The 23,055-nt window shown below is 48.0% G+C and overlaps 11 protein-coding genes and 1 non-coding gene across 12 annotated transcripts; 4 read left to right on the forward strand and 8 right to left on the reverse strand.

The window, feature by feature from the left end:
- Nucleotides 1-2,177: 2,177 nt before the first annotated feature.
- Nucleotides 2,178-3,352, reverse strand: TRUGW13939_10644 (uncharacterized protein; the record flags this gene model as incomplete). The annotated part of the gene is made up of 3 exons (XM_035493755.1): nt 2,178-2,519; nt 2,570-2,918; nt 2,988-3,352. The coding sequence occupies 3 exons, from the start codon at nt 3,350-3,352 to the stop codon at nt 2,178-2,180; spliced, it is 1,056 nt and encodes a 351-aa protein (XP_035349648.1).
- A 1,099-nt stretch (nt 3,353-4,451) lies between these two features.
- TRUGW13939_10645 (uncharacterized protein) lies at nt 4,452-6,860 on the reverse strand (the record flags this gene model as incomplete). Its single annotated transcript, XM_035493756.1, has 4 exons — nt 4,452-4,649; nt 4,714-5,065; nt 5,116-5,203; nt 5,267-6,860. 4 exons carry the CDS (start codon nt 6,858-6,860, stop codon nt 4,452-4,454), a joined length of 2,232 nt encoding a protein of 743 aa, XP_035349649.1.
- A 504-nt stretch (nt 6,861-7,364) lies between these two features.
- TRUGW13939_10646 (uncharacterized protein) lies at nt 7,365-9,368 on the reverse strand (the record flags this gene model as incomplete). Its single annotated transcript, XM_035493757.1, has 1 exon — nt 7,365-9,368. The coding sequence occupies one exon, from the start codon at nt 9,366-9,368 to the stop codon at nt 7,365-7,367; it is 2,004 nt and encodes a 667-aa protein (XP_035349650.1).
- A 3,352-nt stretch (nt 9,369-12,720) lies between these two features.
- Nucleotides 12,721-13,734, forward strand: TRUGW13939_10647 (uncharacterized protein; the record flags this gene model as incomplete). Its single annotated transcript, XM_035493758.1, has 4 exons — nt 12,721-12,861; nt 12,951-12,995; nt 13,060-13,141; nt 13,193-13,734. 4 exons carry the CDS (start codon nt 12,721-12,723, stop codon nt 13,732-13,734), a joined length of 810 nt encoding a protein of 269 aa, XP_035349651.1.
- A 636-nt stretch (nt 13,735-14,370) lies between these two features.
- On the reverse strand, nt 14,371-14,979 carry TRUGW13939_10648 (uncharacterized protein; the record flags this gene model as incomplete). The annotated part of the gene is made up of 2 exons (XM_035493759.1): nt 14,371-14,481; nt 14,656-14,979. 2 exons carry the CDS (start codon nt 14,977-14,979, stop codon nt 14,371-14,373), a joined length of 435 nt encoding a protein of 144 aa, XP_035349652.1.
- A 160-nt stretch (nt 14,980-15,139) lies between these two features.
- TRUGW13939_10649 (uncharacterized protein) lies at nt 15,140-16,022 on the forward strand (the record flags this gene model as incomplete). The annotated part of the gene is made up of 2 exons (XM_035493760.1): nt 15,140-15,400; nt 15,489-16,022. 2 exons carry the CDS (start codon nt 15,140-15,142, stop codon nt 16,020-16,022), a joined length of 795 nt encoding a protein of 264 aa, XP_035349653.1.
- A 45-nt stretch (nt 16,023-16,067) lies between these two features.
- TRUGW13939_10650 (uncharacterized protein) lies at nt 16,068-16,568 on the forward strand (the record flags this gene model as incomplete). The annotated part of the gene is made up of 1 exon (XM_035493761.1): nt 16,068-16,568. One exon carries the CDS (start codon nt 16,068-16,070, stop codon nt 16,566-16,568), a length of 501 nt encoding a protein of 166 aa, XP_035349654.1.
- Nucleotides 16,569-16,974: 406 nt separating this feature from the next.
- Nucleotides 16,975-17,331, reverse strand: TRUGW13939_10651 (uncharacterized protein; the record flags this gene model as incomplete). The annotated part of the gene is made up of 2 exons (XM_035493762.1): nt 16,975-17,021; nt 17,148-17,331. 2 exons carry the CDS (start codon nt 17,329-17,331, stop codon nt 16,975-16,977), a joined length of 231 nt encoding a protein of 76 aa, XP_035349655.1.
- A 437-nt stretch (nt 17,332-17,768) lies between these two features.
- Nucleotides 17,769-19,318, forward strand: TRUGW13939_10652 (uncharacterized protein; the record flags this gene model as incomplete). Its single annotated transcript, XM_035493763.1, has 4 exons — nt 17,769-17,904; nt 17,964-18,074; nt 18,128-18,837; nt 18,890-19,318. 4 exons carry the CDS (start codon nt 17,769-17,771, stop codon nt 19,316-19,318), a joined length of 1,386 nt encoding a protein of 461 aa, XP_035349656.1.
- Nucleotides 19,319-19,632: 314 nt separating this feature from the next.
- TRUGW13939_10653 (uncharacterized protein) lies at nt 19,633-20,273 on the reverse strand (the record flags this gene model as incomplete). The annotated part of the gene is made up of 3 exons (XM_035493764.1): nt 19,633-19,819; nt 19,933-20,074; nt 20,249-20,273. The coding sequence occupies 3 exons, from the start codon at nt 20,271-20,273 to the stop codon at nt 19,633-19,635; spliced, it is 354 nt and encodes a 117-aa protein (XP_035349657.1).
- A 655-nt stretch (nt 20,274-20,928) lies between these two features.
- Nucleotides 20,929-21,008, reverse strand: TRUGW13939_10654. The gene has a single exon. It is a non-coding gene; the product is annotated as a tRNA-Thr (tRNA).
- A 575-nt stretch (nt 21,009-21,583) lies between these two features.
- TRUGW13939_10655 (uncharacterized protein) lies at nt 21,584-22,321 on the reverse strand (the record flags this gene model as incomplete). Its single annotated transcript, XM_035493765.1, has 1 exon — nt 21,584-22,321. One exon carries the CDS (start codon nt 22,319-22,321, stop codon nt 21,584-21,586), a length of 738 nt encoding a protein of 245 aa, XP_035349658.1.
- Nucleotides 22,322-23,055: the final 734 nt, after the last annotated feature.

The following is a 23,055-nucleotide window of genomic DNA, read 5'->3' on the forward strand; positions in this document are numbered from 1 at the left end:
GACCCACCTGTGCTTTTACCATTGGTCTGCCCGGCGGGGCCGCTATAGATTGCACCCGTCATCATCTACGGATGTGCCTGGCTATCAGCCAATCGCTGTGCCACTCGCCGGGGAATCTGGCTCCACTGTCTAACCGCTTGTGGATCTGGTCGATACGTATACATACGGATACGGTACGGTCTCGATACTAATGGATGGCCTGATCAAGAGGGTACTGACTACTTAGTACTACTTGCGATGCGATCGTCACATGGAAAAACTCATTGTTTTTTAATGATAATAATGTCAATGGCTGGCGCGGTCTTATCTGAGCTAGTGCGACGTGTGGAATGATGTTCATCCCATGATTCTTGCCACCCATGCGCCGATCGCATCAGTCGCCATTTAAAGTCCACATTCTCCGAGAAACACTGTTCATTCCTGAGTGAAATGTATAATCTGGTAGTACTACTACCACACCGCATTTAGTATTTGTTGTTTGGTAGAATCATAACTGAAATGTCCTTGTCGGATTTAGGACTTGGTTTAAAGCCGGCGCACCCGGCTCCAGATGAGGGGGAGATAACGCAGTATAACATCATACACCATACACCATACACCATAGCATCACACAACCACACCACCAAGACAAAAAGAGGAGAAACATGTCTCACAGCCTGTTGACTACCGTTGTGGCAATGAAACACTTGATTCAGGTTCCACGATGCTCTTAAATAGTTACAATCCCGACTAGGTAATCATGTCTTGTAGCACCATGCATACATTTCTGGGTCACCTGTACACAGTACACAAGTACAATGCATCAAATGCAGAAAAACACTATCTAACAATAACAATATCAAAATGATACCATCTGCGCGGTACATAATACACAGCCCGTACAAGTACCACTGGTAAGTACCAGCCAATTGCATGGTAAATATAACGCCACAGCGGCCCCTCTGCCCCAAGCCATGGTTCTCGAGAAACGCGGCCAACCAACAACGCTGACGGACGCCCATCGATCGGCTGTCCGAGACATCGACGTAATAATTATTTATTATTATTATTGCATATTATAAAAGTGAATCCTCCGGGTAACGAGGAGGATCAAATGCCGGCACTGCTGACAGGGACCCTTCTTACCTAATCTATGACTCTACAAATGAATCAACTACGTATATAGAGTTACACATCCAGGCCAGATCTTTGGTATTATTATAATCATTGATGTCAAGACTCAAGCCCTTTCCAGCCCGATCTGATCTGCTACCAACTCAGTCATTGCTGATTCAACAGGCGGGGAAACCTTTTGATGACCTCAGAGGCTCACACACCGATGCTTCAAATGTTTGGACCGATCCTGAAACAAAGACTTGTTGCTAGAGCCCCAGCAGTGGATCGGCCAAGAACTGACTTGTCGGCTGCTGACTCGTCAAGGACGCGCAGAACTATACAATGGTACTCTTTAGCTTAGAGTGACTGCATAATAACATATCTACTTACAGTATATACAGAGTACAAATATAAATGATCGAGTGCATAAACAGGACTGAGGGTATACACCATACCATACTATACGTTACAGCGAAGCAGCCCCACATAACGCCACAGGGGCGCAGCAGGATGTCCCAGCCCACTTGGTCGCTCTCAATTTTGCACTGTTTACACTTGCGTATTTACTACGTACCATGAAACAAGAATAATATCCTCAAAGGAACACCCTTGTTTTTCCCTCACCCCCTATATAAAATGTTTAGAATAAGCGAGATTTAATTAGTAAATACCGTATAACCAGGGGTTATATGACCTGAAATTCGCTAGTACTAGCTAGAGATGATGGATTTCGATGTTGCCATGCTCACGTATGTGATATATCAGCCACCAAAAGTGTGTTTATTCTTCAATCAGAAAGGGGGTTAGTTGCTTTACACTCGGATTTCAAAACCAGAGCTTCGTCAATGTCTGGTATAATCTGATCTTCCAGCCGAAATTCATCAATATCTGATAGGGGAGTGCAAGCGTGAGTCGATTGTTTCGGTTGATATTCCAGCCACTCACGGTGGGGAATTCAGGTCACGATGACCCTGCTGATATTCAATCCTATTCAGGTCCCGGTGTTTCATCTAACGCATTTTACTTGGAGTAGAGGCATGAATGCCTTAGGCTTGTTGGAGCATCCCATAACAATGCTAATCTCAATCCCCACAGCCCATGTCTACCTTGCGTCTCACTATCCGCATCTCCTCTCCTTGTTCGTGCGGTCGTTTCGCTGGAAAAGTCACATCAACGTCACCCCCTTTGATATCCGAGGCAATGGGACCGTCTTGATTTGCCGGAAGTAACAGCTCGGCCACAAGACGCTGCCGAAAAGTGTCAAAGGGCTTGAAAGGGATCTTTTTCTGCGTGATGGTCGGCCAGTTCGTATAGGTCGTGGCATTTTTGGGATTTTTAATCGCTTCCAGAAGCTCAGAGGTAAATTGAGCCTCATAAAGATGAATAAACTCACAGTCTTGCCACTTTGCCACGAGAAGACGAGACTATAAATGTTAGGCTTTGGGAGAGTACTTTCGTGTTCAGGAAGACGTACTGTATGCGTTTTTCTATCTTTAGTCGTGAGAGATCGTTCTTGTAGCTGTGCAATAGACAGCAGGATACAAACAAAGTATGGGTCCTCCTGCCAATTGGTTGGGGTTATTTGGGCCAGCCGTTTTTGATAGAGACGCCCGACAGGCGCGTTGTTGCCATTGCCCGGATGGCTTCTAGCCTGAAATTTATCTTTGCGACCGCAAATGGCCCATGTGTAGTCAAAGTAGCCTACCAAAATTTGGGAATCATCGTCAAGAGGTGGTTGGCTGGCTTGTTTGCGACGGCCAAACACGACAGATTTTGGTCGATGAATCTCCTGGCCTGAGAAGAAGAACTTTGGTCCTTTTTTGCTGTTGATTAATATCGTCAGTTATATGCTTCACTCACCTAGTTGTCCATGGATAGATGGTGTTGCTTACCGATGCTCTTCGAAAGGGCCTCCCTCATACTCTAGAATACGGTACAGGGTGGAGAGCTTCATAAGGGGTGCGCGGTTTTTCGCAAATCGCTCAGGATCTGATAGAGGAAGTAGTGGTACACGAACGAGTTCGTGACTGGTGTCGGAGAATTCATGCGTATCGTTGTTGTTGTTGTTGTTGTTGTTGTTGTTTTGAGCTTGATGCACATCGGTGTTGTCCTGAGTGTACTCCGTCGACTCGAGCAGCTTGAAGCGACATCCTACCAGACCCAAATGACGGGAAGTCCAGAACAACGGGTCTACAAATAGTTCTCGGTGGTACCGCATGAGATATGCAAGGGGCTGGGGCGTCAAACTGGACTGCATTCTGAGAGGTGTAGAGGTGTTGTGGTAAGCTTAACGGGTCTTTGATACTTTGATAGAAGAAGAAACTCTTTCCGCCCAACATGTGCTTACCGCCTTGAATGAAAATAGGCCTAATAATCTTGCTTTTAACAAGAATAAATTGAGAGTAAAATCACGATCTGAATTAATATAATCTAGAAAATTATAATATATTAATTATGCCCAAATTTAGTCGATTACACACGAGATTTGTCGAACTGGGCAGCAAGATATTGGTGCTCTGGATGGCATGAGACAGCTTTTCCTGATGGAAATAAACTGAATTGACTGTGTGTAAAGATTATTACAGGATTTGTGTGTGGTTCGCTGATAAATACTGTTTTCTTTGTTTCATAGGTTGCTTCCACGTGACCGCAGTGGCTGAATGTATAGTCCCCCCAAACTGGAAGAGTACCTATATAAATATTAAATTGTAGATATTACAGAGATAAATATTAGTAATATCTTTCAAACTAGTTGTATATAAAGAATTAACTATCTTTTCTTTACAAACAACTTTGAAGCTCTATCTACGTATATCTATTAGTATTGCCAAGACTAGACTGCATAAACATGATGCAGAAGTCTTCAGTATCGTTACTATGAAGACCTCATCAGTCATGTTATTAGCACTATCACACTAGAAATTCCTACTTCCACTTTGCATTGTTGTATTGGTTGCACTGTAATTTGTCCATTTTGGGTGTCGTTCGATACCCAGTAGACCAACTTTTCTTTTGGTGATACATCAACTGCTCCATTTTTCTTATTTATTCTCATCTGCCGTGAATCTTACGTGTCGCGTCACACAGCAGAAATTTAAAGTATCCTTCCCGTTCCCTACTTCAGGTACCCGTGGTACGTTCCACTGGAAACCAAAAAAAAAATCTCCTGGTTGGTTCGACCCACCTGCAAGGACCGTGGTACAACGGTATATTTAATATGGAGCTAGTAATAATGAATTGAATTTAGATTATTACCAGTGTGCCACAAACTCAGGGGTTGTCCCCATATCCCCCCCATGCCATTTGTGAGTGATATTCTGTGGAAAGTATGTGGTGTCTACATTCAGTTGATGCGGTCAAACCTCACGATAACGCCGACGCGGCCGTGTTCCCTCTACAAACACATCGCGTTCTCGATACGCATCTCGCATGGGAGGGCGAGGGGCTGGTGGCAGATGAGGGGGAGGAGGCAGGATATCTCGTTCGCGACGCATTCGCTCGCGCCGCGATTGCCGGATATCCTCGGTCATTTCGACCAGTCTCGAAACATCATCCTGTTCATTCACGATAAGATTAGACGGACAAAAAGGTACGAGGAACGGGGGATCATTGACATACATAGCGGAGGTATTTGTAGATGTAGAAGTCGCGGTCAGTCTCGTCGTAATCGTAGCCTGCTCGCTCGATGGCTTCTCGTACGACGAGGTCTTTGGTGACTTCCGTGTACCTTTTTTTGCGTTTTTCCTTCACGCGATCCAAGTCTTCGGCGAGATAGTCTCTCTCGGCCTCTCGCTCCAAGATCATAATCTCTTTGCTCCGGCTGTGGTGGCCGTCGTCAGACCTGGAACGCTCGATAATCTCCTCTTCTTCTTCGACTGGGGGTTGCCGTCTTAGAGACGGTGAGGGACTGCGGTCTTGATGGCGGTGTTCGATCGTGATCTTTTCATGAATATCTCCATTTCGATCACCACTAGAAGAAGGTATTAGTAACGCGGTGGGCCAGTTTACTCTGCTACATACCGCTCTCGTAGTTCAACCTCGTCAATCCCGGCCCGTGACTTGGTGTCATCAACGCTGAGCCGCAGCGAAGGCGATGCTTTTTCGTAGCCTGATAAGTTAGTACACGTACTTTATGCAAACCAAAGATGATGCAAGATGATTCAAAGCTTACTCTCAATATGGCGGTGGTGCGTAATGACCTCTTGGACAATGGGCGGTTTGCGTATGACCGATGGCGGCTCCTCAGGCGATGATTCAGACGACGAGGAGGCCGCCTCACTTTGGCGAGAGAGCTCCCTCTCGAGCCTGCTCCGACCTGCTCGTCCCTTGTGCTCGCTACGACGAATAATATCCTCTCGTTCCACCGACCCCTGACGGGACTGAGACGACTTGACCGAAGGGGGGCCATGAGTGTGACGGAATTCGACTTTTTCTCTGCCAGGTTCATCGCGGAAATAAATTTCATCTCGATCGCCTCCAGAAGCTAGAGGCTTTTTGTTGTGATCTCGTCTCCCTCTATGAACCAATATTTCCTCACGCTCGTCATCTTCGACTAACCGCCTTGGACGAATTACTTCGTCTTCTTCATCTTCAGGAGGTAACGAATGGCGTCGACGAACACGAACTTCCTCAAGGAAATCGTCCTCAGCGTCTCGATGTGAATGCAATCGTTCTTTTCGCCGAATCCTCACTTCGTCTCGGTCGTCATCTCGCTCGGACCCTGAACGCTCACGATGACGAATACGAATCTCATCTCTATCAGCGTGCGGTGGTCGCTCTTTGTGCCGAATTAGAATTTCGTCTTCACGGTCGTCTCTCGTTGGCACAGAGTGATCTCGGCGACGAAGAAAGATGTCGTCTTCTTCATCACGCCCCGGCAATGACCTGCGTCTCCGGATCCTCTCTGGCTCGTCCCGTGGAGGCAGTGAGGCATCCCGATGACGAAGCAGGATCTCCTCGCGATCATCCCGGACTAGGTGTCTTCGGGAAGAGCGGTCTCGGTGGCGGAGAAACCGTTCTTCTTCTTCATCTCGCTCGTCTTGGGACAGCAGAGACCGTCGACGGAGCTTGTCAGCAATAATCTCATCTCGAAGTGGCGGCGAGCGATTGCGTCGACGGATGGGGATTTCTGTTTCCTCTCGTTCTTCAAACTCCCTTTCTTCGACCTCGCGACTTTTAGCTCGCCTTCGTCGTGTGCGTTTTTCGTCTTCGCGGAGTAACTGATCAAACTTGTCTTTGTAGACTGGCGGCGAAAGCTCTTGCGTTTCGAGCATGACATCCTCCTCATCTCGAGACCTCCGTCTTTCAAGCCTCTCGTCATCTAGCGATACCCGTCTCCGTCTAGATCGATCTCGCGGTGGCAAAGACCCGCGGCGGATATACATTTCTTCAGTCTCCTCCCTCTCTGGAAGACGATCACGCTTATCGTCGACATCCTCCTCTAGATAATCCTTCTCATAGCGCCGCACATCATCATCATCATTATCATCACCCCTAGACCGCCTTATCAACCGCTCAGGTTCTTCTCGTGCTTTCTCGCGCGTACGAATGAGTTCTTCAACTTCACGCCTAAGATGTGGAGGTGTAGGTTCACGGCGAAGGGGAGCAGGACGGCGCCGATGGCGGCTGCTTTCGAGCTCGGGCTCGACGTATTGCTCGTCTAGGTCTCGTCTGCGTCGACTAGGTTCGTCGATTATTTCTTCCCTTTCTTCCTCCTCCTCATCCTCTTCGTAGTAGTCGACGGGACGACGGCCGCGTCGAGACATTGTAGATGTGACGATGGTAGCTTTCTAGCTTATTTTGAGGGGCTTTGAAATACCGTGAGTGACTATCATCAAGGCTTCGTACATTTATCGAGAGGAAAAAGAGAGTAGACACGCAAATCTGCAAAAAACGAAAATAAAAACACACACATGCATGTACCGGTTGAACCAGCCAACGGGGTCAGACTAAGAAGTGCACTCCCAGGGCGTTTCAATAATAATAAGTCACGGGAGCTTCTGATGAAGCTTGTCCCAGACTGTCTGGTCAAGGCTGACAGTAATGATAAATGAGAGTGATTTTGTTGTGGTGGTCTGATGTGTTTTGTTGGCTGATGTCATTTGCTTGTTGTCCCCTCTTCCCCACTTGAGGCTGCGGCCGCTGCCGCTGACGTACTGCTTCACGTGCTCAATAAGCCATTCTTATTCTGTTGAATATATAGTAATTGTTCTAGTATAGGGTATCATAACATAAATCGTCTTCATCATCTCACATAAAAAATCCTTGTTCTATCCAAAAAACAGCCTTTTCTGCCCCTTTTCTGCTTTCGTCTCCCGAGGCCGAGCCTTCTTGCGGTCTGGAGCTGCTGCTGGTCTTCTGGACAACTGCTGTACAATGTCTTGCGAGGTCCGGTCTGCTTGGACCTCTTGCGCCTCGAGATCCTTGGCAAAATGCCAGTCTTCATGTTCGTCGCGCTGGTACTCGTCAACTCGCTGATTGCAGCGGGGACACACGTAGACTCCAAAGGGCTCTGCGCTTTCTTGGCCTACTTCGGTAGTAATAAAAGGCATTTCAGTAGCTTGACAAGTTTCAAGATGTTCTTCAAGGTGTGTTGCTGGAGGCGTGGCATCGTCGCTTTCAACTTCGCTGTCCATCTGTTTGAAAAACCGCCCAATCCCGCTCGTCGCAGTTTTTCTCTTTTTCGCCGGATTTCCTCCATCGACTGATTCGATTGAATTTCCAACCTTGGCCGCCGGCGTGTCGACAACGGGACTACTTATTCGGCCTGGCGCAAAAAAGCTATCAATGGCCTTGTTGTTGGTTGGGCCGTCCTCAAACCCGCCGACACTCAAAGACAGGTTTGAAACTGGCCAGGCTCGTCCCTCGGCATTGACCTGTCTCAGCAAATCTCGGGATAGATCAAAGAGGATGTCCTCCTCGATCATCTTCCCACCCGGAATGGGCAATTGTTTTGAGTGGACCTGAGCACCCGTTCGATGATGCAGAGTAATTGTTTTTGGTCGACGCCTTTTTTCAAGAAGACCGTCCTCGATCAGCCGGTTATAGAGATCTGCTGCAAAGATGCGCAACCACTTCTCAGCTTGGTCCATCGTGTTGATATAAGGACGGAAGGATTTGGCGGAGAGCATCGACTTGATCTGCACGCGCGTGTTGACTTCGCTAGCATCAACCCCACGAATAATATTATACAGCCAGACGGCAGTGTCGTCGTCTAGCTTAGCTTTGAACTGATCGGCCGTCACTTTCAAAAGATCATTGACCTGTTCAGTTCCAAACTCGGCACTGATTTGATCGCCCAGTTTCCCTCCGAGCATGCGGATTTTTGTAAACTTGAAGCCTCCGAGGAACTTTTGAATAGCGCGGTTTCGGACAATGGTTTGCTTATCGGGTTTGTTGCATGCGCTTCCCAGCTTCGCCATCATCTTGTTCCGCGCGATCCCTGCGGAACACGTATAAGTCAGTTTCTCCCAAACTGCAGCGCGCACCGAGCGTACAATCTCGGCACCAATCTGCATGCCGATATCGTCCCAATCTGGGTCGTCTTCTTCTGCATCGTTCTCGTCGAGGTCAACCAGGCCGTCATCCGGGGACCAGGCCAATGCCGTTGTTGGGGGAGCAGGTAAAGGAGTAATCCTATTGTCAGTTGCAGGAGGCTTTTGCAACTCCGGATAGCGCTGCCACAGTGTAGCATAGACTAGCGATGACAAGTCAATGAAGACTTCGTCGACAGAAGCCTTTTCCATCCGTGCAGCCAGCAAGTCAGTAAATGCACCATCTGCCTGGCTACGAACAAGCTCGTCCCTCCATCTAGAGAGCTCTTCTTTTATTGTACTCAAGATCTTGCGCGATTCTGCTCGATACGGGTCTAGCGACACTTTGTCCGTCTGGATGCTGCTGGCGGCGTCTTCCCGGTATGCCCATTTCCCACCCTCGCCTTCTCGGAACGTCGCGACATGCTGGAGGACCAAGTCGGGACACTTTTTCTTCGCTTCGACTGCCGGCAGCATACGAGTAATCTCAAACGGCCGCGCGGCGTAGTTGATGGCAATGAGCGAACCCCACTGCTGAACGGCCAAGGGCGTGTCGCGCGGTGTCCCCAGCCGGACCATCTCGCATTGCGCGTAAAAGGCATCGAGGTCGATGTGCGCTACTACTCTCAATGGACTCGTCGCGGAGTTTTGACGGAGCTGCTGGAGGTGGCGGTATGTGTAGGCGGATGGTTTGGAAGAGGCGCCCGGCGAGGAGGGGATAAAAGCGGGCGGAGACGACATTCTGCGATCAATTGTCCATGGTCGAGATGTATGTGTGTTCACATTCTTCTTGTAGAGACGACAAGAAAGCTGTTGAGATGAGATGATGAGATGATGCTGCACGATCGGCAAGCGCCTCGATCTCGACCACACTAGCGGGGGTCGCGGACGCTAATTATCCGTACATTATTTCAACATGACTTCAAAAATGTTGTTATCATCTCCTTTTATTTTATCCCCGAATCATTTCTCTCAGATAATGGCAGGGAATTTTGACACATTCACAATGGCCGATGAGAAACGACAAGTCAGGCCCAGCCTAACCTTTTTGCTTTCCCTTCAAGCCATCCTTTCGGGCCTGTTGGCCTATCTCGTTGTTTACACTCACATACATCACCCAGAAGAGTCTAGGATATGGATGCTCGCCAAGTTTTTCCTAGCAGTCTGTTTACTAGTGTTTACTGCTTTTCAGGCATTGGCTTGAGAAATGCGGCCCCCTCGCTATTGGAAGCCTCGATGGCGTCCTCGTGGCACAGTATATTCGCCTCATTTTTTGACCCCCGATCAGCGGTTCTGACTCCCAACCACTAAATTTACACCACCGGTCAGCGGCCCCCCAAAGTGGACTCTTTTGCACTTGTCCGGGTGTCTAAATTCAGTGACTAGGGGTCAACTATGCCCCCAAACTATACATCTCAAACTAAGACGGCCATCTGCGTACGTTAATCGAACCATCCAGTTTTTGAATCCATACTGACAGGATATAATAGGCGGCTGCCACCATTGGTACCGTTGTAAGCGCTATTTGGGGTGTCATTCGCAGCTTTGTCAGCTCTCGTCCGGCTTCCTAACTTATCCATTGTTTCCCCATAGTGATTGCTTTGGACCTGGTTGTCACTAGGTGCATTGTTACACTAAAAAGAGGGAAGCTATTCTGTGATTATTCGGTGGCCGTGAGATCGACGCAAGCATTCGTACCCTTTGCATTTGTTTGTTGATGTCGACGAGCGGACAGCTCGAAATACTTGTACAGGCGGCGCTAATATAGGTCAACTGGTCATGTGCCTAGAGTAATTTCTTCCGGGAGGGCTTAACCTCTAGTAGAAGAAGTTTATGCAGTTCTTTCTGACCAAATACAATATATGATTTCTTGTTTCATTTTTAAATTATATAATTTCTTCTAACACATGATTTACTTCTGCTAACAATGTTTGAGTCTGGGCCTGATCTTTTCGCAAAGAATTTGATTGGTGAAAACCCATATCTAGTTTTAGCTTCAGGCTTCAACCCCCATTGCCTCGTATCAGCAATAAGTCAGTGCCTGATGTTTCGATCCCGACGAGGCAGTATGGCAGCAAATCTTACATAACGCAGACATAAAAAAGGCTAACCGGATATAGCGTAGGGCAATAATTCCTTTTGCGGGCCGGACCGACAAGTCCCGTGACCAGGCCTGGGCATGTTTGCCGGGTTTGCATTTCCACCACAACAACACAACAACACGCACAACTTTGTTATTATTATTATTCTACAATGTTACGCAACAACCCAGCCTCTCACGTCTCACAGCAGATAAAAAGCCTGCTGCAATTTGCAAAGCCCCTGTGGTGGCGATGATTGGCGGCCAGCTCGCCTGCGGTCCCAGCATAGCGATTGGCCACCTGCAGCCCAGGCTGACTAGCAGAGCTAATGCCCAAAGCTAGCACGCATTACGGCCCAACCCACGATACCCCGTGGACCTGAGCGTGTCTTCTTGCAAAGCTTTGCACGCTAGTAGCCTCTTCAGGCTGTGTTGATCAATGGTTCTTATTGCCACAGTGGAGGAATATTCTCCTTCAACAATGATTATACGGAATCCGGCATCGTCACTCGCTGGAATGACTCGCCAGTACTCCGTACACAACCCAGGGTCCTAGGCAGGCAGTCACAGGGCTTCTTACGGATCGTCGCCTGAATAAGCATCAAACGCTCAGGCCGAAGGTGTCACCAAGCCGAGTTACCGGCAGCACGAGCCAGGGACGCAACATGGATCTACGACAATTATTGTGAGGGATGCTATACTAGGCACAACTGCCATCCGCCAGGACATGTCAAATCCAGACAACCGGAATCCTGGAGGATCATGACGTCTCATAATAATAGCCAGTCCTTCAGCCCTGCCCAACAGACGTATTATTACTTTGTCGAGACGGCGTGCAAAAGCCAGATATCAAACACAGCGGCTGCACGATGGCGCTTGTGGATAGATAGGCTGTAGCCGTGGTGGGACAGCATGCAGCGTAATGCGTAGAGCAATTGAATAATAGGCAAAAGCCCGTCTAGACCAGGCTCGTCTCTGCTGTCTCGTGGCACCAGAGACGGTGAGCAGCGACAACGACAGCCCAAAGGCTGCTGGGCCGCCAACAAGGCCGCGCAGCCAACCACGGGCGTCGCAACCCACCAGGCGCCCACAACCGTCTCCTTCGCCCGCCCCTCCTCGCCGCCTCCCCTCTTTCTTCCTGCTCCGTGTGCTTATCTTAACCCGTCGTCCGCTCCCTCCCCTGCTCGCGACTCTCCCTCCGTTTCCTCTCCTTCATTCTGCTGGCCCTGTGTGTCGGCTGCTCATCCCCCGTCGACCTGCTCTTCCACAGAGAGGACTATTCCGGACATATATATAACAAGACAGACTGTGTGTGTGTGTATGTGTGTGGGTGTTTGCCAAAGGAGAAAACAACAAGAAAAACGACAACAACAACACAGAAAAACACAAGCCAGACCGTTTACAGGAGGACTCCAGAATTCCACAGGAGCCAAATAAAGGAAGCCTTGTTATTGCTTTCCCATTGGACTTTTTCTACCCCCCAGGATCGATCTGTCTCCTTGCTTTTCTCCTCTCTCTCTACTTTCGCTATTCCATCGTCGCCTTGCTTGCGTCTCTTGTCTCGGTTGATGTGCCAAGACTCTTTCGACCTTGCCTTTTTGTCCCAAGGATACTCAGCCAGTCCGGTTTTGAGCTAGGAATTTCCGTTGCATATCAGTCGCCTTGATTATCTGTCAGGTTCGAGCATAGACCTGCTCAGTCCCGTGGAGTGATATATATAACCCAGACGTGTGTGTGTGTGCGTGTATTTCTATACTTGCGACCTGTCCGTGGATTGCCCGTATATCGCCGTGTGGATTCCTCTACTGTCTCTTTGCCGCCCTGAACCAAGGTTGCCATCGGAGTCGACCAGAAACCTAAAAAATAACAAGCCACTGGAATTCTTTGCCCCTGGACCGCTTTGTTTTTTTCCCCCACCCGGATCGGAAGAAAAGGACCTTTGTATAATTGTCTACTGGCCGTGGACTTGTCACTTGTTCTGCTTTTTCCCCATTCTGCTGCCTTCAGGACAAAATGGCCGGACGAGGATATGAGCGCCCGGAGCGCCACAATGAATACTTTATTTCCGGAGACGGTATCAGCCGGGAGGTTATTCAGGCCGATATTTGCAGATACCTAGGAAACGATGCACTCGTAAAACCTGGATCACATCAAGTTCGTTTACAACCCAGCTTTTTTTCTTCTTTTTTTTTTGCGTAGAAAAAACGCCGTTCCACTACCGGAGTACTGACCTAATTCCACAGGGCCGCCAAGGCTACTTAATCCGTGCTTATCGGAATTTGACTTCTGTATGTTTTGGACCAAGCGAACTGCCACCAAGAAAATACAAAGCTAATAAGGTTACTTCTCTAGGAAATGATTACCGACTTGAAAGCCGACTCGGCTCGATGGGAACAAGAAGTTGCACGCAGAGCTGACATGGGATACTCAAGAGGTACTTATGTTCAAGATATACGTAGGTCTCGAAGCCCTAACACGCCTCCAGCGAGCTACGCTTCGTCGTCAATCCATGAAATGCGTCAACAACAACAAGGAGGAGGAGGAGGAGGAGGCCCATCGCCAGCAACATTCAACCCGCCACCTAATCAATACATGGATCCCTACCCACAACAGCCTCAATATGGCGGCGGACACCAGCCGCCGCATTATGGAACACCCGCTTACACTAGCTCACAATCCCCTGGCTTCCCTCAGAATGCGTATGCATCACCTCCCCAGCAGGGTCCTTACTCTGGGCAAAACCCTCCGCCTATATCGGCCCCGGATTCCCACCCTGCATACACTTATACTGGTCAACCTAACTACCCCTTTGAAGGGAGAAACGCGGCACCTCGTTACCCGGGTCCCGGTTATGAAAATGAATCGGATTATCCCAACGTGACATCCGGCATGGGCTACCCTCCTGTTACCACAGCCTCGGGCGCACCAATGGAAACCAGATATACCCCAGAGGCGTATCCCGAGCAGCACAGACCCGGAGCCAACCGGCCACAGCAGAACAGAGACCCTCACCGAAGGCCTCGTTAGGGGTGGCCTGCTTTTGATCCCATGGGAGTGACATCCCAGGATTTCCGCTTTGACGTTTCTCTTTTTTAAGCCCGGGTCATTTATCCAGGATTTATATTACCAAATGGACGAAACCCGGTGCCTCTTGTTTTCAGACGTAAAAAAGGACTTGCCTATCTTCTCGTCAGGAGCCTTTGAAACTGGATACCTCTTGCTCCGGAATACACTACTTTTCTATCCTTCACCTTACTCTGCACGGCCTTTTGAGGGAGAAATAATCGGCGTCTATGAAAATTATATGTTTGAAATAACAAGGTCGAGGTTGCTTGGAGTTTAATCTAACGTGGTAAAATGGACGCCACTGCCTATCGGGGGTTGACTGGAGGAATGGGGCCTCCACGACTACTAATGATGAGTCTTTGTGTGCGATTCTTTGTTCTGTTTTTATTTTTTTGGCCATGATGAATCTGGCCCATTTTATGCGAATTTGAAATGAAAAGGTGGTACTCTGTTGTTGTTTATGTGATGTTTTGGATACTTCTGGTTTGTGTTTTTTGCCTTTTGGGATGTGCTGTACAGACGATTTGAGATGAGTGGGCTTGAGTCTCGAGATGAGATGTGAGTTTTCTTGTTGGGATTAATTTTTTTTTTTTGGTTTCACCACGGTTTGCATTCGTCAGGAGCTTTGGGGATGCTACGTGCGGTGTTGTTTCGTACTGGACTGGGGCCCGACGTTGTAGATAGATGCATTGCAGGCGTTTTGAGCTGCTATTTATACAATCGCACACACTTCTCTCACTGTTGTTGTCGGAATATACATGATATCTGACTGGTGCCTAACCTAATAGACATAAATGATCTTGAAATGATAGCAGCCTCTACAAGAAATCGAGTCCCGTCGCTCACGTTCTCTGAGAGCGACTTTTCACCACATCTTTTTACCATCTTTTGACCACCTTTTCCATCTTTTCCATCTTCTTGACCATCTTTTCCACCTTCCATATTTTCCATCTTTTCGACCATCTTTTTGACCATCTTTTTGACCATCTTTTTGACCATCTTTTTGACCATCTTTTTGACCATCTTTTTGACCATCTTTTTGACCATCTTTTTGACCATCTTTTTGACCATCTTTTTGACCATCTTTTTGACCATCTTTTTGACCATCTTTTCCACCTTTTCCATCTTCTTGACCACCTTTTCCATCTTTTCCATCCTCTTGACCATCTTCTTGATCGTATCTTTTACACCACATCTTTTGACCATATTTTTCACTATATCCTTTCACTATATATTATTTATCTTCTCGCTGCCTCCTCTCACTGCCTCCTCTCACTACTTCTTCTCTTACTCTAAAAATCCGACTCCCAGGAAGTCTCCATCCACATAACCATCTCCTAGCTCGAGAAAAGGAAAGAGAAAAAACATGGACGTCGAATTCGGCCAATCTCACAGCCCTTTCACCTTCCCTAACTTCAACAACGGTGACGTTCTCATCTCCATCCCCCCCAGCGAAATCTACCATCTTCATGCAGACGTCTTGAGACGCTGCTCTCCCCGGTTCATGGGAAGACTACTCGCGCAAGAGCATGCAGCGAATCTAGCCAAAGCTGCCGAACGGGCTGGCGCGAAGACGCGATTCAAGCTTGAGTTGGAGCAGTCTCGGGATCATCCGAATGGGATTTTTGTAAGAAAGGTAGTAGATCATTCTACAAGAAAGGGGGTTCTTCCGTGAGGTTTGCTAACTGGTTCTCTTTTTCTTCTTTCTTTATTAGGATGTTGATAGATATGGCCGCGCAACTCTGAGTAGCATGAGCCCACATGATTTTCTGAGCAGTATCTACGAAACAGCCATCACGCAACACACAATAGACTGCTGGAGAAACCTCTTTGGCACATTCTACAACGTCGAGCCGGACCTCAAAGGCTCTACCCTTCAAACAGTTCTCGAGAAGTGCGTGCGTCTGATGGACACCGCCGAAAGCATCGACGCTGCCGTGGCTGTGCGTCCTCATGTGGACAATGCCCTCGTGCGCCAGGGCCAGTTGCTCTACCGGTCAATTCTGGCGAGTCCGATCCAGTGGGGGAATCTGGCGTTGCGGGTTCATTCGCCAACGATCTTTAACGACGCAGTCATCCATTTGGTGGGAAAGTGGAACGCGCTGGTCAAAAAGGACAAGAAAGATATGGATCCTCGGCTGGGCGCCGTTTGCGAACGCAAAGCAGCAGAACTGTACAGGATCAAAGGTGCGGCTGAGATGCGTGTTGCTGGGCATATCCCATCGGATTGCTGGCGACGCGCAGATTGAGACCCCATCTCCAGGGCGAGCTACTCGAGCGACGTGTACATGTGGATGGCTATTGTAATCCACCACCAATGGTTTCACCAAGTCGTTGGCATTGAACGGCGCGGGCGAGACGGTATTGATGGAGGAGCCATGCTCTACAAAGCCCTACATGAAGGGGGTTCATCCTACCTAAATGCACAAGACTACATAAATTTTCACAATCTGTGTCCAATGTCCCAGAAAGCACGCACCATTCTATACGACAAAGTGCGTCAGATCAAATGGGAAGTGCGCACCTACGTCAAAGCCTTGATGCAGAACAAGACTCAGCTTGAGCTCGACTCGGGAGATCCGATTGACCATCTTCTTTGCACCAAGGTGACCGCAGCGGACCAACCCTGGAATAGTGATGACGATGACAGTACCTTTATGCCTTCATTTTTGTCGGACAGCGATGACGACGATATGGAGGTCGAAAAGGAGGGAGGAATTCCGCCTGGCGTACCTGACACGCTTGGGACCAACTTCCATCCACCTGGCAGCGAACAGACGGTTGATCAGTCTTGATATTTCCCCCCTTAGATAGTTAGTCCAGCTATTCGGAATGAGGGGGTTGTGATTCGACATGACAAGGAATCATCCTAGGAAGCTTTGACTCTGTTTTACGGTTTGCAGCATTTAAGTACTAGCTTGACCCATGTTCTTTCATACTCTTGCGATATCCTGCCAACAAATGAACACTGTAGGATTTTTCAAAAATTATTCAACCTTTTCTATGTACAATTGTAATCTTCGAGCCCCAAACACCAGTTAATGAGTGTCAAATCATGGGACGAACATGCAGATATAAACCAGGCGATCTGATGGGATGGTTCGTCATTGAGCTACAGCCTGGTATCCTCGCAATCCGATGTGTATATCGTTATAAAAAAATGAAATCAGATGTTGTTTGAACTTGACAGCCATTGGAAGCTTATTCGTCGTCAAAGCCTTTCGGGATCGCACGCGGACCTTTGGGGACTAAATTCAACACAGAAATCTATTAGCAATTTGTTTTCATCAAAGGTAGATTTACATTAGGCATAAATTCATGCCAAAAAGAAAAAAAAGAAACACAGCGAAAGGCGCAATTGAGTATGGACTGACTTGGATATGTGAATGGGATCGGCTCCGGGTCCACGTCGCCAAAGTACCGGCGAACCGGAGGGATGGAAACGAGAGCAACAGGGCCAAGCGAGCCGAGGACGATCGAGAAGAAGATAGCTGGCTTCTCGTGCGAGGCCCAGCGGATGTAGCGCAGAGGCTGGGACCAGAATTGCGGCACCGACATCGTTGCGTGTGTGAAAGTCGTATGAGGAACGCGGAGGGGCGCGGAGAAAATATATCGTGCGAGATCGATAGACGGATCAGACCAGGCGGTGTCTATGCCGTCAAGTAGCCGTGGATGTCGTGGCAGACGCAGCAATGGCAGTTTTGAAGACCAGTCGCTTTGCTAGTTGCGGAGGTGAGGTCGAGGACTGACGACGGAAAGTGGCGCTAGCCCAAGCCCTAGCTCTCGAAAGTCTTGGCACCGCCCGGAGCAACACGTCGCCCGATCCGCATACAACTTGACAGCTCGAGACAACTTAGTTACTCTCTTTCCCTTCTCGAGAAGAGTCCCTTTTTCCAGCTGCCCACCATTCAATTGTGTGGATTGCCCGTTTGTTTCGTCTCTTTCCACTACTTCAATCCCAAAAAGCCCGCCTTGCGCGGAGGCCTCTTGTCACAATGAGGCTGTTGCTTTCTGTTCTTCTTGGCTTCTGGGGAGCTTGCGCCTATGCCTTGAGCAGCTCGGGATCCCGGTTGCTGGTTGTTCTGGAGGAGGAGAAGAGCCTATACTCGACGTTTTGGGCGGATCTGGAAGGTACAGTTGGGTTTCTTACGTTGGAACGTGCTGTCGATGCTAAATGACTGCCTGCACAGGTCGAGGATATGACATTACATTTGAGTCGCCCAAGAACGAGAAGCTGTCGCTATTCGAACTCGGAGAGAGATCGTACGACCACGTTTTGATCCTCCCACCAAAGTCCAAGGGTTAGTTGGATATCTGCACGTTCTTTTGGCTCGTTAATTCTGACTGCGAATAGGACTCGGCCCGGCATTGACACCTAAGCTGTTGGTTGACTTTGTCAACAGCGATGGAAACATTCTTCTTGCCCTTTCCGGCAAGTCGTCGACCTCGAGCGCTGTGAGCTCGCTTCTTCTCGAACTGGACCTCCACATCTCCCCCGATCGTTCGTCGGCTGTCGTCGACCACTTCAACTACGATGTTCTCTCTGCCGCTGAAAAGCACGACATCCTCCTGCTACCCCGTCCCAGCCCCCCGAGGCCGGATTTGAAGCCATACTTTTCAGGCGATGGTGTGCTGGCATTCCCCCGGCCAGTCGGCCAGTCTCTGGGCAACGCCAGTCCTCTGCTCGCGCCCATCCTGCGCGCCCCGGAGACTGCTTACAGCTACAATGTCAAGGAAGATTCTGGCAGTGCTGAGGATAGCTTTGCGACGGGCTCGCAGTTGGCCCTTGTGTCGACCCTGCAGGGCAGAAACTCTGCTCGTTTCACCGTTTTGGGATCTGTGGAGGCTTTGGAAGACAAGTGGTTTTCTGCCTCTGTCCAGGGACCTAACGACAAGAAGGCATCAAAGACTGCCAACCGAGAATTTGCCAAATACCTCACAGCATGGACTTTCCAGGAAATTGGTGTCCTCAAAGTTGGAAAGGTTGAGCACTATCTCACCGACAAGGAGGGTAACATCGAGGGCGAAGTGAACCCAATCATTTACCGTATCAAGAATGACATTGTGAGTATACCTATTCATAAAAATTTCGGAGTCAGAATTAACACATCACCAGACCTTTGAGATTGAACTCTCCGAATACGAATTTGACAAGTGGGTGCCGTTCGAAGCCGTCCCCGAAGACGAGGTCCAGCTTGAATTCACCATGCTTTCCCCATTCCACCTCTTGAACCTGCAGCCCAAGACTCGTACCGAGAATAGCACAATCTTCAGCACCACCTTCACATCGCCAGACCAACACGGAATTTTCTCGTTCCGTGTCAACTACCAACGCCCATACCTGACCTACATCGAAGAGAAGCACGAAGTCACTGTCCGCCATTTCGCGCACGATGAATACCCTCGCAGCTGGAAGATTACTGGCGGCTGGGTCTGGATCGCCGGGCTTTGGTCCGTCATTGGCGGATTCCTCGCTTTCGTGTTTGTCTGGTTATACTCGGCGCCATCGCCTTCGGCCGAGGCCAAGATCAAAAAGGTAAATTAGAGATTATTTTTTAAGCTATATTGATTATGGACTTATGAGAGGGGACTGCATTTGAATTCGAAAGTACTGGATTCTTTTCTTCCTTGTTTTCCTGATATCTTGACTGGCAATGGATGTATATTATGCTGTATGTAGGACGTCCTATGATTTATTTTTTCTTCATTTTTTTTTTCTTTTGCGGTAATATATACACTTCAAAGCGAGTAAATCTGGGTATGAAATTGTATTGTCCAAGAAGAGTATGACAACGATGATGATAAACTCCGTTCCATGCAAATAGGAGATTTTGTTTTTGGTTTCTTGTTTCATTCGATTTATAAACCTCTAGTCTTGTCAGGATCCATCTCGGCCTCGTTACCACTCGTTTCCTTGACAGACGAAAACGCCGGTTTGCCTGCATATAATTGATCTGGCGTCTGCGATTTTCCGCCCTCGGCCTCTCTGGACACGGAAATCGGCGCGTTGCCGCGGAATCGTTTGCGCATGTCGACCAAGCCTCGTCTATTTCAGAGGATAAATTGTCAGTATATAAACCTGCTGCTGCTGCTGAAGAAGAAGAAGCGAGTTGTATTCGAGAGAAGAGCGGAGAGAGAGAGGAAGGGTGTGTAGCGCACTTGCAATCCGTAAGAGCTTTCATCAATTGCTGACAGCGCGTGGGCAAATCATCGGAGAGAGGCGGTCGGAGGCAATCATGAGGCGAATTGCGCTGCACCATGATACAGTCTGATTCTTGGAGGCATTCTGCCAGTGCCGTGCCTGGATGGAGCAGTCAGGTCAGTCAGTCAGTTCGGAGTCATTGTCGAGGTAGTCAAGCCGGGCTGGGGTCAGGCGCGACGCAGATAAGTGCTCCTGGGAAATGTAATTCCCAAAGGATGCCGCAATACAATGTAGATGTATATGCATATCGAGGTGAAAAGAGAATCGACTTACGGATATCTCTACATGAGCTCGGCATGTTGTCTGTGGCTCTGTAGATGTGGTGAGTAATGGGAGGACCTCCTCCGCTCACCCGAAGCTCCTCCGCTGTCATCTAAATATTACCGGAGTTGTAAAGGTATTGTATTTGTGCCTATATTAAATACAACACAGCAACTTTAAGACCTTTAGACCGGGGTTTTTAAGAAGGTTTTTTTTTTAAAACAAACAAACAAACAAAATAGCCAAAAATTTCTTGTTATATTAGTCCCGGCTTAAATCTTAAATAAATCAGTCTTCAAATGGAGTCAACTGGGCTGTTTTGAATGTCAACACATCAGTAACCGCCCGTTTTGCATATTCGAACATACAGTTGATCATTTCCCTGTGTTACAAAAGGATAGTGGTTTCAATAATCAATGCGTAGCTATCGTGCGAGCCAAATCGTCTGTGAACTGTTTGTAATTGTAGAATGTCGGCGGTAATCGGTTGTATCTAGAAATAGTGTTGGTAATTGATGTCCATGTTGGCGGCGAAGATGTACTTGATTCGTTTATCGATGTAGCAAAGATAGTTAAAGACGCAGCTAAAAGTACCCGCTCAGTATATATAGATTACAAAAAAATAAAAGCGATTGATTCTATATACCTTGTAATGTGTCAAAAATACAGGCGGTAACAACGGTAAAAAAGTACTGCCACCTACCGGATTTGCACCGGCGACCTTTCCGTATCAAGTTACGAGCGGAATGTGATAACTACTACACTAAGGTGGCTTGTAGTACGGCGTTCCATTAAATCAAACTATAACCCATATTTCCCAACTAATAGTTCAATGTGGAAACATACAAACTATGAACATCTACTCATCGTTCATCCTCTACAAGTTCACGCGATCTATACATATCATGGATCAGCAATCAGTGCGAGTAAGAACTTCAAGACAGCAAGGCGTCCGGAGAAGCTATCATCGTATTTTGTCCTACTGGGTCTTCCGTACGGTTCATTGGACAATGCTAGGTAGAATCAATAAGCCATTGTTTTGAGTCATCGGAAACACCAAGATTCCAGATAGAGATAATTTAATAATGCTAAGCAGGCACCATATAAAAGCCAGGATCCTAAATTCTTAACCATATTAGCCACTTGTAAAAAATCGAGACAATTCCCATTAAAATATGATAAGGTGCTAGGTTGCCTGCAGAAGGGCCAACTGGGCTCTTTTTTTTAAAAAAAAATTAAAATTTTCACACATATTCGTAATGAACGTGAGAAATGAAACATATCAAATTGTAGGCATGATGTCCCCGGGTCAGATGATGATCAACACCATAGAAACGAGGCGAATCTATCACACATTGCGAGGGAGAGACTCCAGAGAAGATCCGGGATAGTTCGTCAATTCGCCCAGACCGAGCGAAACAATTTTAAAACGATCTAGACCTACAAGTAGATAATGCTGATTCATATTTTCTGTGGTACTGAGGATCTCTTGAGTAATTCTTGGGTCGCTGCTACTTCCAACCCAGTCTGTTGAATCGCAATTCGTGAATGTAAACTTGATCCCTCTCAGCCCTTGGGAGGAAAACGCTGCACAAAGAGCTTTCACTTGCGAGGTGGGAGGGATTTCTATCCACACCTCGGAAGCTGGATTACGAAATCCGAGTAGACGACCAGTGATATTAGACTGACTACCCGATGGAAATAGGTTTAGTCCAGATATAAAACTTTGTGCGCCAATTTTCACAGTTGAGACGCCTATTCGCCATCGGTAATGCTGATTTTGCGGTGGCATGAATGGTTGTGTCCTGTGATAAAGCACACGACATCCCGCTTTCAAGGTCTCATATGCACTAACAGAGGATAACTGACCGGAGAAGGAGTCGCTCATCTCTATTAATTGAGGTGGCTTTCCAGTGTTCTCGTCATCGATTATTTGAATAGGATCGCCTTGGCTTTGTGCTGGCTGAAAGGCGGATCCGTGTGGACCATTTTTCAAAACAGGCTCTAGGTCTACAAGAGCAGCAATGGGCTCCAGAAGCTGCCGGATTCTCCTTCTATTGACCAAGGACAGGAGTTCGATCTTCATTGATGCTCTGAAACCGAAGAAAAGTCTAGACCAGTTCCGTGGCTTCGTAAGATTTGGGAAGAGAAAGTCGGCCTCCTGCCCAAGAAGAAACCTACTCCGCCAGTATGATTGCGGGAGCGCATCGACAGCCGCAAATAAAGCTAGATATCGGCACACGAGTCTCATATTTAAGACCTCCTTAAAGGATAAGTATGAAAGTATCTCCAGTTTTAGATCGAGCGGCAGATCAATGATATGATTCTTATGTCTTCTCTCGCTCATACATCCGTCGATCTCGTTGCCGTACGTGAGGTTTTTAACCTGCCCATGGCTTGCTTCCAAGTCATCCAGGGAGGGGATCGCACAGGGGTCAGCGTATAAATGTGAGCTCAGTATTGGTCTTATCCGCCAAAACCGTATGTGTGTTTGCGCAGCACCCTCGTAGTCATGGCCAAATTGGAAGGCGGCGGAGGCGGGGGAAGGAGTGCAATAGAGCTGATAAAAAACGGACTCTAAAATGGCCGTCTCGTTCCGAACGTAATCATCCTGCCCATGACTGAACCTGAGGAGAAACAGTCTCCAACACGAGTCATGAACGCCGAAGCACCAACGCGTGCCAGCTCGTCCGCCAATCGCCCATTCTTCTAGTGCCCCTGACCCCACGTCGACATAAGATAAATCCCTGTCAAACGGTGCCTTGAGATATCTCGGGCGACATACTATTCCTAGCCCAGTTATGGCGATATCACTAATTG

Source organism: Talaromyces rugulosus, chromosome VI (assembly GCF_013368755.1).
Source record: "Talaromyces rugulosus chromosome VI, complete sequence".
NCBI lineage: Eukaryota > Fungi > Ascomycota > Eurotiomycetes > Eurotiales > Trichocomaceae > Talaromyces > Talaromyces rugulosus.